The 14,875-nt window shown below is 50.5% G+C and overlaps 1 protein-coding gene across 1 annotated transcript; it reads right to left on the minus strand.

Moving 5' to 3' along the window:
• Nucleotides 1–404: 404 nt before the first annotated feature.
• On the minus strand, nucleotides 405–8,323 carry KRT84 (keratin 84). The gene is made up of 9 exons (XM_002823259.2): nucleotides 7,711–8,323; nucleotides 6,260–6,468; nucleotides 5,675–5,735; nucleotides 5,107–5,202; nucleotides 4,032–4,196; nucleotides 3,749–3,874; nucleotides 3,032–3,252; nucleotides 2,541–2,572; nucleotides 405–1,063 (listed from the first exon to the last, which is right to left on the minus strand). Exons 1-9 carry the CDS (start codon nucleotides 8,254–8,256, stop codon nucleotides 717–719), a joined length of 1,803 nt encoding a protein of 600 aa, XP_002823305.1. The 5' UTR covers nucleotides 8,257–8,323; the 3' UTR covers nucleotides 405–716.
• Nucleotides 8,324–14,875: the final 6,552 nt, after the last annotated feature.

Raw genomic sequence — 14,875 nt, forward strand, 5'->3', positions numbered from 1 at the left:
CCAACCCCTAGGCCTCCTTGGAGCTCGCAGACACAACCCTGCAGTGGACAGGGCTGGGCCTCACACCACGAGCAGGGGCAGGAGTACAGGGAGCATTGCAGAGCCCGCATGTCCGCCTGCACCCCACCTCCTGGACTCGCATGCCAGAGTTACACCAACAACCCAGGAAGAGAAACAGCCAGACAGAAGCCACTGGGAGAAAAGCCATCTCAGGGTTTAGGGAGCCTGGGGCCACCAAGGACTGGGATCCCCTTGATCAGGCAGAGAAGGAAAGAACCTTCTCCTACCAGGGAAAGGAAGAAGAAGGAGTGAAGGATGTGGAGTTAAGGATGCCCGCAGTGTGGACGGTCAACTCTATTCTCCAAATTAACCCGAAGCCACGGGTGGTGAGGGCACTGGGCGGATTGTTGTTATTGCACTGAATGTGCATTTCTCCAGGCTGTTGCTGACAGGCAGAGGAGTGATCCAAAGCACAGAAATTGGGAGGCAGGGAGAAGCCAGCTTGGCTGAACTGCTAATGGAGCATCTACATGGCAGAAAAATCCTCCAAGAGGACATGGGGCCAGGCAGAACAGCCGGGGGAGTGCTAAGGGGTGGCATCCTGGCAGGAAGTAGAGCTGGAGACCCTCGAGCCCAGAGCCCACGAACCCTGGGGGCAGAAGCAGGAGCCGTGGAGCTGGTTCTTCTCTGGGCAGCAGCTGTCTGGGGCTGGGCTCTCAGTACTTGGTCCGGCAGGAGGTGGTGGTGGACACGAAGCGGACGCTGGAGCTGCGGCCGCCGCTGCAGCTGCTGAAGCTCCCCTGGGTGGGCAGGGGGCAGGGGACGCTGGGAACACAGGCCTCGCTGATGAGCACGGAGCCACTCCTTGTGCCAGTGCTCAGCAGGTCCCCAGTGGCTGGGGCGACCCGGGTTCCACCCCGGCTGGGGCCACAGGAAGCCAGGACCCCACTGGTGGCACAGACGCTGCTGCTGCCTGAGAAGGTGACCCCGCCGCGGGAGAGGGTGGAGCCGGCAACCAAAGGCTCAGGCCCGCACACCAGGCCGCCCCGGGAGCTGCTGACGGCTGCAGAGAAAGAAAGCATCAGGGAGGCTGCTGACACCAGGGCCCTCCACCTCCATGCTACCCCTGGGCTGCACCTTCCGGTCTGGTGGGGAGGGAATGGGGTCAGGGTTGTGGCATCTGGGGAAGTGGTCCCTATTGTCTACACAGTCAGTATATACTTTTTCCCTCTCTGGATGGCTCAAAGACTGTGACTACATTAAAATCAAACATCCAGATGAAAATGACGACTTCATCCAATTCCCCAGATGTTTGCACACATCCATAGATTGACTGTCATTTATATACGGCTAAAGTCAAGTTGGGTTGTGAGATGTAGGTAGTGAGCTGGATTATCCAGACAGCTGGAACAGTAGCTTCCATAAAGCCATGGGCCTTTTCTCTTCCAGTTGTATTATGCCCCTTGGTGGTCTCCACATTTCCCCTAGCCCAGCACACAGGAAACCCCTCCAACACTAGTCCCTTGTCGCCTCTCTCCTGACCCACTGGTGGCTGTGCTCTGTAGCCCTCTGCTCTCCCTTGGACACAACTCCATGCCTCAGGACTCGAATCCACAGAAAAGCTTGCTAGACCAGCCCCATCCATGGAGGGGTACACGCTTTCCTGCCCTTTCATCTTACCCAGAATCCTTCCTGCCATCCATGATGTTCACTCAAGGTTGATCTGCAGAAAACCATTGCCTGCGGCTTCCCCTGCCCACTCACCACCTCCATGGGAGTGGGAAGGGACACTCTCTTCCAAGTACATGTAGCTCTGACTGTCTGACCCACCCAGTTTAGCACTCGGTTCCACTACACGTCAGTGTTCATTTGTGTTTTTGGAGTCAGATATCTGGGTTTGAAATCTGGTTCGCTTTGTGAGTTCTGGCAAATCATGTACTTTCTCTGAATGGGCAAAACAGGGATGCCAATATCTGCTCTTCTCCCCAGGGATCCTTCCAGGGTTAGGTTGATGGTGGCTAGGACTCACCTTCTCAAGAAGATTCTATTTCTAGAGAGCGTGGGCTGGGTCTTGCCTTGCCAGTGTCCCCAGCCTGCCACGCCCAGCACACTGCCCTGCATGCTTTGGGTACAACCCATGCTTCTGCTGCAGCAGTGGGGAGACTTCCATTTGGCCTTGTTGTGCTCCCTGCCATCAGGGGATGAGTCTCCCCTGGCAGAGGACTTCCCATTCCTTCTAAGTCCCCTAGATGGTTCCCTTGAAGGACAAGGCCGATCAAAGCAAAAAAGCTGGCTGCCTTCCACTTTGGAGGACTTGCAAACATTTATGAATGTTTTGCTCTGGGGAAGGCAGGCTCTGGGGAGATCTCAGACCTCAGCTAAGAAGGTGCTCCCCATCCAGGACTGGATGATCCCAGCTCCCCTGACTGTTGTGGCCAGACCGGCCATCTCGGACGCCTCCTGACCCCAGTGTGGGCCTGAGTTTAAAGGAAGTTTGAAGAGGAAAGAAATGTGTGAAGAGGAAAAAACAAGTTTCTTACATATGTTTACTGGTCCAACACCTTCACAGAGCCTGGAAAGGGAAAGAAACAAATCATTTCACATGCACTGTTGTTTCCTGAAAACCTATTTGCCATAAAAAGGGCTTTCTTGTCTGAGTAGATCTGTGGAGCAGTAGTTCTCACCCCTGGTTATACACACATCTGGGGAGTGTTGCAAAAACTACACGTTCCTAGACCCTATCCCAAAACCATTAGATTAAAATATTTAAGGAAATTTATCATTAGTAGTAATTTTAGCAAAATTACTAATGATTCTGGTGCAGCTTGTCTAGACTTGCATTTGAGAATCACAGGTCTAGAGCCTTCTTCTAATTCCCTGACAAGGGCAATGCAACTAATGTTTGCAGAGAAGGTATTGTCATCTTTAAAGACTACGTATTTCTGCAGTTCTTCACTGTCCCTTTCTCTTCCTTAGTCTTTCTAGATGCCTAAGTCTGACTTCACTCTCCTGCTGGACTGAGAGCACTCACCGGCTCTCCTCGCCCTCCAACAGGCGCCTGTAGGTGGCGATCTCGATGTCCAGGCCCAGCTTGGCATTCATCAGCTCCTGGTACTCGCGCAGCTGCCGCGCCATGTCCTGCTTGGCCTGCTGCAGGGCACACTCCAGATCTGCCAGCTTGCATTTGGCGTCATTGAGGGTCGCCTCGCCCTGCTGCTCAACCTCGGCCACTGCAGCCTCCAACTTGGCACGCTGCAGGGAAGGCAGTTTGCAGGTAGGCTTTGGCAGTGCCAGGGCATCCCCAGGTTGGGTTAGAAACGCTGCCCCTCTTAGTAGGAACATAGCCTGGTGCCAAGGCAGGGATGGACCCCATGGTGGCTGCTTTCCCAGGCACTGGAGATCCTATAGTTTGATGTCACTATGGGGTAGGGCATTGCTCTTGTTTCCATCCCCACTGACTTTGTCACTCCTGATTTCAGCTGCCCCAGAGCCATGGCATGTAGAGGGTAAGCTTATTCTTTCTGTACCACCTTCCCTGCTGGGTCTGCTCTAGCCCTTTACTTCTATGTGGGAAGCTCTCCTTCACTTTCATAATTTTATCCTCCAGAAAGCCTTCCTGGACTGATCCCTCCATTCCTCGGTTTCTGGGTCTTGATGGTCTCCCTCACCTCATTAGACTTGGGGGTTCCCAAAGCCTGAGGCCCTGGTTCTCCCTCATCTGAGGCTTTCCCCCCTTTCCTTTGCCCACCTGAGCCTTGGCGTGCTCAATCTCTGCCTTAAGCCTCTGGATCAGGCGGGTCAGTTCGTTGATCTCGTTCCGTATGTTGCGCAGGTTGTCACAGTGTTGGCCAGCTGTCACCTGCATCTCTTCATACTGGGGAGATAGGAGGGTATTTTGAGGGTTCAAAGGTCAGGTCAAGATCACAGGCCCCACTGAGTTGGGGGCCTCAAACCTCCCTGGGCCTGATCTGTTATATATGAGTCTTATCCCCAGAGCTGCCTACACCCCTTCCCCAGCCTCCACTGCCCACCTTGGTCTGGTACCAGGCCTCAGCATCAGCCCGGCTGCGCCTGGCCACCTCCTCATACTGGGCCTTGACCTCAGCAATGATCCCATCAAGGTTCAGGTCACGGCTGTTGTCCATCTTCACAATGACCGACGTCTCTGAGATATGCGACTGCAGCAACTGGATTTCCTGTGTTGGAGGATTGGGGAGACAGATGTGCTTAGAGTCTCATTTTGTAGCTGGGACTCTGCTACAGGGTGCCCAGGAAGTGGTATCGGGGCAGAGAGCATCACTCATTGGTTCATAAAAAAGCAAGACCATCTAAATTGATGATAAAGAAAAAGACATGTCTGAGAACCATCTCAGGCTGACTTTAGAACTCTTGTGATCTACTCAGAGACATCCCTTTAACACACTACTTTGCTCAGTGAGTATTAAAACCACGGGGACCTAAGAATGTGGTGGAAGAAAGTGGGAGCCACTCTAGGGCTTAAACTTTTCTTAAATTATCTACAAAGTGGCTGGACTGGTCACAGACCATTGAGAGCTGACAATATTTTAGCACATGGTGGTCTAGGAATTCCTATATCCCAAGCCCTTAATAGAAGAACCAAGGGGCTTGGGACTGGCCTGCAAAGAGAGTTCCAGAGGAGGCTTTCCTCAGCCTCTTCACTTAGAGCTAGCAATTCAGCTCTGGCTGGGCCTATACCAGACTGGACAGATTGCTTATGAAGCAAAAGACAGCTGGTTTGGCTAATTAGGTCAAACACATTTTTTCTTACCTCTCCTGGCAAATCAATTTTTCAGTCTTCTGGTCAGTACACAGGAAGTGACATTTCTAGATCCCAGTCTTTAAATTGGTAAATAAGGAGTTGGATCATAGATCCAAGGAGTTTGACTTGCATCAGGCTGCTGAAAAGCCTGCTCACCTTCCTTTCCCCATTTGAAGATATATTGGCATATATAGCATACAGATTTGAGCGAGAGGAAAGATATGTGATAGCAAATGTTTGAAAATATGCTAGCCCAGACTAAGCATTCAGGGAGTCCAGGCCAAGCATTGATCTCCTTGGGTGCCCTAGAGAAGATGAGCCCTCACCTCCATGTAAAGCGTTTTTAGAAAGTCAATTTCCTGAGTTAGGGTATCCACGTTGGCCTTGAGATCAGACTTATTCATGAAAGCTGCATCCACATCCTGTATAAAACAGAGAAGGATAAATACTCATCACCCGGGCATTGTTTCACCTTCCCACCCGTGTCTGGAGATGGGTGCAAAGAGGCAGCCACTTCCCATAGATAGTAAGGTTGCTGGGTAGAAGTAAAGCTCAGCAACTTTTGCTAATTTCCCTATTACAATGCCAACATTCCCCCAGGGGCTGCTGGACATTTTCTGGTGTTCAGTTAGAGGCAAAGAAAATCTAGATAATCCAAGATACTTAGGTCACCTTTTCATACTTCTGCTCTCATGTGACCCAATCCTAAAGAATCTGAGGCTGAACCTGAACTTTGTAGGAAATCTCTTGTTATCTCTGAGGTTCCACTGTCTCCACTGTCTTGGTGTGAGTAGTCCCAGACTCCACAGGGCTGCCTGAGCAGTTTCCTGGGGAGTCTTGAGAACATTTGCCAGTCCAGAGGAGAAATTGGCCTGGCCTGTGGTTCCCCCTTACCTTCTTCAGAGCCACAAACTCATTCTCAGCATTGGCCCGACATACCACTTCCTCTTCATACCTGATGATAAAGGTTAAGAGGGTGAGTTCTTACTCTGAACTGAGAGGCAGTTACTCCCAACTCCCCAGTGAACCTCGCAAGATCTCTCAGTCCGTGCAGGATCATGGTTCCCTATTGCAATCTGAATGCTATAACATCGTCCCCTCTGTCTCATCTTTATGACCTCTCATAAGCCAGTGCCTCTCAGTTTCTCCAAATCCCTTCCACTTTCTTAATGTGGGTTTGGGATCTGAAAACCTGGTCTATTGCTATGTTCCTCTGACAGAAATAATGTAGGATCACTGCACTTGACTATACAGCAAGTAGGGTCCAACTGAAAAAGATACTGAACATGGGCACCTTTTTCCTCAGGAGGGCCTCCTCCTCTCTGTTCACATATCACTACCCACCCCTGCCTCCCCAGGCTTGATGTGGTAACCAGCATTCAACCCTGATCCTTCCAGCTGCTCTCATCTAAGCTTGGCGGCTGATTCTGGGGCCAGCCCAGGCCTGTCATTGGTCTGTGCAGCTCAGATGTCACTCACTTCTTCTTGAAGCCCTCTAGGACATCCTGCAGGTGGTTCCTCTCAGCCTGGAGCCGGGCCTGATCGCTGACCAGCGCCTCCAACTGCCTCCGAAGGTTGGTGATGTAGCTCTCGAAGAGTGGCTCCAGGTTGCTCCTGACACATTTCTGCTCTTGGAGGAAGCTCCACTTGGTCTCTAGGAGCTTATTCTGCTGCTCTAGGAACCGCACCTAAATCCACAGGGCACAGAAATGGCATTTGAAATGCTTGATAGAGTTCATGCCTTGACCAAGTTCTTGAGATGGCCAGTGATGACTTGACCACATGTCGACAGGATTCTCTCCTCTGCTGAGTTTCATTCCTCCACTAACTCAGCAGAAGCTGGAAGGGCAGGTTGTGACTCCCTCCTTGTGCTCAGCTAGGCCTAGTTACCAATATGGGGTTTTGAACCATAGCACTTCGGTACCATTCCCCTATCCAATCTCTAAGAAAGCTGTACACTGGTACATCAGGAAGTTGGAAGGGTTGATTCTATTTAAGCTGGGGTTTGCCTATATCTGAAAACTGATGCCAGGCATCCCTGGCAGAAATGAGGAGCAGAGTAAACTACATTTGGGGTGGGATATGGTACTAGGAGGTAGGAATTCTCAGATTGTAAGTCCTATCCAACATCGCAGATATTCCATGGCTGAGATGTGTAGAGCTGGAAGAGAACTTACAGACCCTTTACCCCAGCCCCTCATTTTAGAGAGGAAGAACCCAAAACTTACAGAGGTTCTCCTCCATTCTCAGACATAACCATTCCATCTCCACATAGACATGGTGTGTGGGATGTCAGTTCTTTTAGGTTATCCACATTACTGTTCCCACTCATCTGCCTGGAGGCCAGTGACTACCAGTGGTCATTCCCTACAATTTCCCTGAATCTAGGCAACTTGGCCGAATTTTGATACCCTATGTGGGGGTATGAATTCTTCTTCTTTTTTTAATTACTCAACTCCATTCTCCACTTTTCTAAGCCTGAACAGATGTGGCCACTCAGCCTCAGAAACTATGAAAACTTCATAAGGAACAAAAGGATCTCAAAGAATAAAACCTCTTAAACATATACCAGCCAACACCTGGCTAAAGTCCCAGTGTTTCCAGCCTGTTTCACAGACATTTCTAAGTGACCAAATGCAACATCTTAGTTTGCTGAGATGCCCTCGAGTTTGGCTGGATGCTCCTCTGTCCTCCAGAAGATGTCACCACTGTCTGAGTCTATCCCACCATGCAGCTCGTCCTCTGGCTTGGCCTTGCTCTGCAGCAGAGCAACCCAGAAAGCATACCACAATGCCTGAGGCAGGCACTTGAAAGATCTGAAGTCAAGGTCAAGTCCCCAGAACTGGGCCAGTTCTTTTCAAGGGAAAGAGCACTCTAGTGCATTTTGGCTGTAATATTCCTAGACCCAGAGATTCAGCTATCATAGGTACCTTGTCAATGAAGGAGGCAAACTTGTTGTTGAGGGTCTTGATTTGCTCCTTCTCATCCTTCTTCACCCTCTGGGCATTGGGGTCAATCTCCAGGTTGAGGGGGGTCAGTAGGCTTTTGTTCACAGTCACAGCTGTGATAGATGGGGCTGCTGGGACTCCAACCCCTCCAACTCTGTAACCAAAGCCAGGGCCACCAAGGCCATAGCCAATGCCACTGCCAGCTCCAAAGCCCAGACCGACACAGCTGTCAGCCCTAGGCCCCAGACCAACACCTCTCCCATCACCAAAACCCATCCTACAGCCAGCACCAAAGCCGACTCCACAGCGGACGGGCCGAGAGCCTACAGCTGCTATTCGGGGTGAGTACGATCCAAAGGAGATGACGCTCCGACTACCAAAGCTGCCAAGGCCCCGGAAGCCGGGCCCACTCCAACAGGAGACAGAGTTGGCCCGGAAGCGGTTCAGGTTCTGTGGTGTCATTGCTGAACAAGAGCTGAAGTTGCCCACCCGGTGACCAGAGCTGACTCGGTAGGAGCGGCAAGACATGATGGCTTCCTGGTTGGGAGTGAAAGAGCGAGTGTAGAATGGGCAAGCTGAAGCTAGGAGTCCCTCTGAGGCCAGTGGATCCCTTGCACCCCTTTTATGTGTGTGGTGATCTGAGGTTTGGCCCCATAAAAACGAAAAAATCCATTTGCAGGCATTTATGAGCTTGGGTAGTTAGCAGAAACTCTGCATGCCTATAACCTCCTTGACAATGAGTTAACTCAGACACACCTAGTCTCATCGGGATGAGGGCTGTAACAGCAAACCAATAAACATTAAAAACACATAAACACATAAACATTATAGTCCTATTTTTCCCTGTAAGTCTACCACAATTGCCATTAAGGGGACATTAATTTGCTTTGGTCATAAATGCAATAGGTTTTTTCACTGTAAGTGTGGCTAACCACCAGAAAGTTAGGATGGCGACAGCTCCAGCAAGAGGCTCACATGGGATGCATCCATGAAGATATAACCCCCTAAAGAGGTGGGAGTGTGTGCACATCTCCAAGTAAGAAGTGATATGGAGAAAATACAGTTTGTTGCATTTCTGTAAATCAGTTAAATCATCAAAAAACCTTCTGCCATGTTTTATCCGATATGGCTGTTTAGTATACAAGAGTTGAATCTACAGTAAAGCTCATTTGGGCTAGTGTAGACACATCTGTGATTTGAGACACTCAGAGATATTCATTCATTCAACAGTTTTAGAGTGCCTGCTACATATCCAGCAGTGTGCTTGGTGCTGAGGGTACAGAGATTACAAAGACAGTCTCTATCTTCATGGTAGTAGGGGAAGATTTACCTTTAAATTTTTTTTTTTTTTTAGAGACAGGATCTAGTTGCCCAGGCTGGTCTTGAACTCCTGGGCTCAAGTGATCCTCCCGCCTCTGCCTCCCAGGTAGCTGGGACTACAGGCATGCAACACCATGCACAGTAGAACGTTTATCTTGAGGACTTCCAGCAGTCAACACTTTGTGGCATGATTTGAGGCCAAAGCATTGGAAAGTTTCTGTATAGAAAGTTAACTACATGATTTTTAGCCCCCAAATATACCATAGGTGTGATTTATGGGCCTGTCCATTTAGGTTCCTTGAATTATTGATGAATCTTTGGTTAGGATAGAGAGACACAAAGCAATATACCTCTGGATAGAAAAGGAAAAGTTCTCAGCAACTGAATATTATCATTGTTAGCAATATTGCAGCTCTTTTAGGACCCTGAGCCAGGCTGGTGTTTACCTTTTCTATTCTAGTGCATCCTCTGCCCAGGGGAAGTCATGTTTGACTGGACGCTTGAGATTCTTTGGGGTGCTTGGAATTCTACTTGGAAGGGGATGTATGCTTTTGACCAGAAGCATCCAGCTCATTTGTGCAGTATTTTCTTTTTCCAGCTATCAGCTGTATGTCTAAGGGGGAAATGAAGCAGAAAAACAATAAGAAGCGCGTACTTCTCGTCAAGACCACCATTGGCCTGCATGTTAAATTCAATGGTCTGTCCTCAGCCCTCACTTTCTTCACATAGCTGACCATGCCCTTTCTCTTGAAACACGTTCTTCTTTCGATTTTCAGGCACTACACTCTCTCGATTTCTTGCCACACTCTTTTCAGTCTTCTAAGCCAGTTCCTCCTCATATCCCCAACCTCTAGACACTGCAGAGTCTCTGGCTCAATCCTTGGGTATCTATTCTCTTCTTTAGACTCAATGCCTTGGTGATATTTTACAGACTCATGACTTTAAATACCATCTATTCATTCATGACTGCCAAGGCACATCTCTATCCCAGACCTCCCTACCCCTAAACACCACACATATATTTTAACCGACATCTCTATTTGGATATCAGATAGGCATCTCAAACTTAATACAGTCCCTTGGTATCCCCAGGTAGTTGGTTCCAGGACCTCCTGTGGATACCAAAATCCATGGATGTTCGTCGAGCCTCTGATATACAATGGTGTAGTATTTGCATGTAACCCACACACATCCTCCTGTATACTCGAAATCATCACTAGATTATAATACCTAATACAATGTAAATGTTATATAAATAGTTGTTATACTCTATTGACAAGAAAAAAGTCTACTTGTTCAGCACAGATGCAATTTTTTTTAATAGTTTCAATCTGCAGTTGGTTGAATCCACAAAGGTGGGAGCCACAGATACAGAGGGCTGACTTTATGACCAAAACTGTTCTCCTAATTGTTCCTACTAAATATGTTCCACTTGCCAACATCACTATCTCTGCAATAGTTCATGCCAGAAATCTTGGAGTCATCCTTTTGTCCTGTTTTTTATTTCCCTTTTCCCACATTCAATTCATTGACAAATTCTCCCTTCAAAATATATCCAGACTCCTACTCCTTCTCACCATCCTGCCGCTCCCATGCTGGCCCAGGCCCATCTCTTCCCACAGGATCTTTTGAACTACACTCCCAGCTGGTCTCCCAGCTTCCTCCCTTGCCCCTTCAGACTTTTCTTAGCAGCACAGAATGATCCTTTAAAAACATGTCAGATCATGCCATTTCCGTGCCCAGACTCCTCCCATGGTTTCCCACCCACTCAGAGTCAATGCCCTGTAAGACACTATGCAGTGTGCCTCCCTCTTCCCTGACCTCATCCCCTCCACCTGTCTTGCTGCCCACTCTGTTGCAGCAACTTGGGCATCCTGGCTGTCCATCAAACAGGCAGAACGACTTACCCCCTTGCTGTTTTCTCTGCTGGGAACCTTTTTCCTCAAATAGCTGCATGGTCAGGTCCCTCGACTCTTCCAGGGCTTTGTTCATATGTCATCCTTTCAGCTTCTGTTGAAAACTCCCTGTCCTCCCTGTACGCCTGCCCCGCTTCCTTGTCACCTTAGCATTTACAGCCATCTGAGATCCTCTCCTTGGCTGGATTTGCCTGTTGTTGTCGTTGACTTGCACTGGCTGGAGCAAAGCTTTAGGAGGCGGACACTGCTGTGCATTTTGCTCTCTTAGGGGTCCCCAGGACTCAGAGTGGGACACATGGTGGGCATTCTGTATAGCACATGGTGGGCATTCTGTATAGTTTCGTTGAGTGAATGGAAGAGGCTGCAAAGATTAAAAGCAGGAGGAGAAAGAAACAGGAAGTATGAAGAATAGGAATTTGGGCATTTGATTTTGCAGATATTTCAGGAAAAAGAGACTCCAAGTTCCCAAATGGACAGGAATGGCCCAGGAGGGGATGGTGGTGCAGAAACTCAAGAGCTCACAGGAGAACCAATCCAGTTTGTCCCCCAGTTCCAGCCTCTTGGGGTTTGAGCCAGGCTGCTTGAACGAAAGGGCATCCCACTCCTCTGAGGCCAGGCGAGGGGTTCCAGGAGATTGGGGCAGGGGGACCAGAGGCTGTCTGGTGGAGGTGAAAGGGGAAGGGAGTGGGAGGGATGGCCTGCCTAGAGAACCCTGGTGGGGACCCAGAAGATGATATTGATTTTAGAGTCAGATGGACCTGGGTGAAACTCAGATTTGTCACTGACTAGCAGTACCGTCTTGGATAGTGCTATACCAAGGGCAGGGTGGTGGCCAGGTTCTGCTGCAGGTGCAGGCACTAGGGGAACTTATCTGCAGAGAACTTTAAAACCAAATACAACCAGCTTATTAACAATTTTCAGCATGCATTGGCCATTCTAAATAATGATAGTAGTCCCTTCCACCCCTATGGTATACCAATGACCTTGGGGAAATTGTTTAACCTCTAAGCCTCAGTTTCCTCATGTTAATATGGAATATTCCCTGTTTCATAGTATGATGAGGATTGACTAGGAAGTGCCTGGGATGTGCACTGTGCAGTGCCTGGAAGCTGCTACTGTACTGCATTCTTTTCCCTTGCTCTTTCCTCCCTCACTTCCTCCCTTTTCTTCTCTGTTTTGCACAATCCTCCCTTCACTTCTACACAGTCATCCCTGTTCCCATCCACACCTGCCTCCTTCCCGCTCCAGTGGCAGATGCATTCATACCCCATTAGCCATTCCTGTCCCATGTCCCAGCTTCCCTCAACCCTGATCAGGCTGGGTGGCGTAGGGGTAATTGTAATTGGGACCAGTCAAGCATAGTCCCTGCTCTGTGATGAACTGTCGCCATCAGCAGTTTGCAGTTTGGACGCATTATTTCGCCAGACGATGCATAACACAACCCTCAGTCATTTGTTAGGGGGTGGCAGGTGGGGAGAGGGGGCGGAATTGCCCTGGCAACTTTGGGCGGGAGGTTTTGCTGCTGCAACAGTTTCTTCTTGCTGTTGTCAGTCAGCCTGAGTGTAACTCCAGAGACCTGCGGGCTGAGCCCAGGCTCTGTGGCTGCATTACCATGCCTGGCTGCTGGGTCATCAGGATCCTATCTGTGGAGCAGGGAGGAGGCAGAAACGCTGAGCAGAGGAAAGGGAGGGGAAGGGCTGCCTGAGGGAGGGGGACATCCTGGTTGGCCATGCAGGTTCTGGGAACCCTGTTTGCGCTGTGGCTGGGTGTGTGTGTGGGAAAGGGGATGACAGGGGAAGCCCAGATTCTGAGAAGGCTTCAGAGGGCTTCTGTTTAGCCTGGGGATGAGTTTGTGCTGGAGAGAGGCACTGGCTGAAGAAGTTTTCATGCTGAGACCTGCTCCTGCTGGGAAAAGAAGCTTCAGAGTCCCCCCAGCAGGGGCGGGTATGGGGGCAGGGGGTGTGTGTGAGAGGCTAGGTCCACCCTTGCCAGTACCTCCTCCTCTCTCCCCTCTCTGATGAATGAGCACACCTCCCCACGGGAGATAAAGCACCCCCTTCTTAGTTTCTACCCACCCCTCGCACTTTTTCCAGGAAGGATGGTTTTTTCAGGTTTAATGCAATGTCTCACATGGCCCACATGGCTGTCACCTGTCCAGACTGAAAATGTTGCTCCTGGTAGACAGCTAGTTCAGTTTGTTCAGCACACCTTTATTGGTTGATAATGTGTGCCTGGCATTGCACTTAGGTGCTAGGATGGCTAGGACAGCCTCTTCCAGGTTCAGTGACCCCAAGTGCCCCCTCCTCTGCTCAGGATGCCATTTCTAGAGCCATTTTCCTAATTCAAGCCCCTGCCAGGATTCTTCCTGGGCACTTGGCAACCCTGGCTGGAGCGTAGCAATCGTGGGTGGACCTGGGACCACAGATGTGACTGGTGTGAGTAAGGGCCATTAGGGGCAGAGTCACCCAAGGGAGGGGCCAAAGGAACAAGGAGGGGCTGTGTGGGAGGGAGAGAAACTCTGGTGAGCACTTGAGAGCTTCAGGAGGAAGAGGGCTAGGAAATGGGAGACTTTCTGTGGAGACAGACACAGAAACACAGAGCTCCACTTCAGGTCCCCCAGCCTCCCTAGGCCTCTCTGGGTTGTTCCCCATCCTATCCTCACTGGCACACTCTGGAGGGGCTGGGGTTAGGAGACTCCAGGCCAAGCCGAGTGCAGTGAAGCTCTGGCTTCATGCAGACGGTTCTCTTTCTCACCAGGGCAGGGGGCCAGGGCCTGTTCCTACTGTATTCCGGCACCCGTTGCAGGGCTGACCCCAGAAGACACTCAGGAGGTGTTTGCTGTGTTGAATGGAATGCAGACATCCCAGCCACCACCAGGAGGCACTTCTGTCCTGCCTGTTTTGAATGTCTCCTCTCCTGGGGAGGAAGGGGGAATGGGGACACAGCTGCACGATGCTGGGGAGTCCCTGGTGGGTGTCCTGGAGGGGGTGCCCTGGTCTCTGTGCTCACATCCAGGGCTGAGCGCGGGAGCACACTCCTGGGATGAGCAGTGCTTATGGGATGGCTCCAGGCAGCCTCCCTGCCCAGCAGACACTTATCAGGGGCCAGGCACTCTGGAACCAAAATCCCAAGGGGGTGGTCACCAGGCCCCGAGCCTGCCTCACCGCAGTGGGGGGAGTCTTCCTTCTCTCTCCTCCTTCATTCTTAGCTCAGTCCCAACACCAAGGTGGGCTGTGTCCTGGGCCTCGGGCAGCCGTCTGTGAGATGGGGTGGCCAGTCTCCTTGGAATCTGTTTGCTGACTATGGGGCGGAGGGTCCCTGTGGCTCTAGGGTGCTCTGAGTTAGTCCTCAGCAGGGAGTGGAGCTGGATCCAGGCCCAGGTCCAGAGAGACGAGGCTTCAAGTGGGAACAAGGCTCTCAGATCCATCATTTCCTTCTCTCCTTCCCGGCAGGTGGATGTGCATCCCCGGAATCACACTCACAGGCCCCAGCCATGTGCTACATGCCCAGCTGGCAGCTGTGATGCCCCAGCCTGGAGCCTGCTGCCGGCATCCTGCCCAGACAGTCCTGTGGGCCTCTAGGGCTCAGGCTTGCCTGCCCCTCCTCCTGGGAGCCTCCAGAGCCTCAGGACTAAGGTGGGACCCTCAGTTCTGTCCCCATGGCCTTCTGCTCTGCCACCATCACAACAGTCCTCCCAGCTGTAATTTTGTGTCCCCGGTCTGTATTTCCTGGTAGGCTGTAAGCCCATGGGGCGTGCGGCCGAGGCCCCATTTAAAAAAAATAGCCTTACTGAGATATAATTCCTATTACTGTATAATTCATTCATTTAAAATGTAAGAGTCAATGGCTTTTAGAATGTGCAACCATCAATACAGCCAATTTTAGAACATTTTCATCACCCCAGAAGAAAC

Source organism: Pongo abelii, chromosome 10 (assembly GCF_028885655.2).
Source record: "Pongo abelii isolate AG06213 chromosome 10, NHGRI_mPonAbe1-v2.0_pri, whole genome shotgun sequence".
Taxonomy (NCBI): domain Eukaryota; kingdom Metazoa; phylum Chordata; class Mammalia; order Primates; family Hominidae; genus Pongo; species Pongo abelii.

What these genes read in the sequence shown, in the direction of transcription:
- KRT84 (XM_002823259.2), bottom strand. Translation starts at nt 8,256, where the DNA reads ATGTCTTGCCGCTCCTACCGAGTCAGCTCTGGTCACCGGGTGGGCAAC. An exon ending in CTAGAGGGCTTCAAGAAGAA is followed by an intron (nt 5,736 to 6,259) that starts GTGAGTGACATC and finishes CTTTATCATCAG; the next exon opens with GTATGAAGAGGAAGTGGTAT. An exon ending in AGTTTGTGGCTCTGAAGAAG is followed by an intron (nt 5,203 to 5,674) that starts GTAAGGGGGAAC and finishes TGTTTTATACAG; the next exon opens with GATGTGGATGCAGCTTTCAT.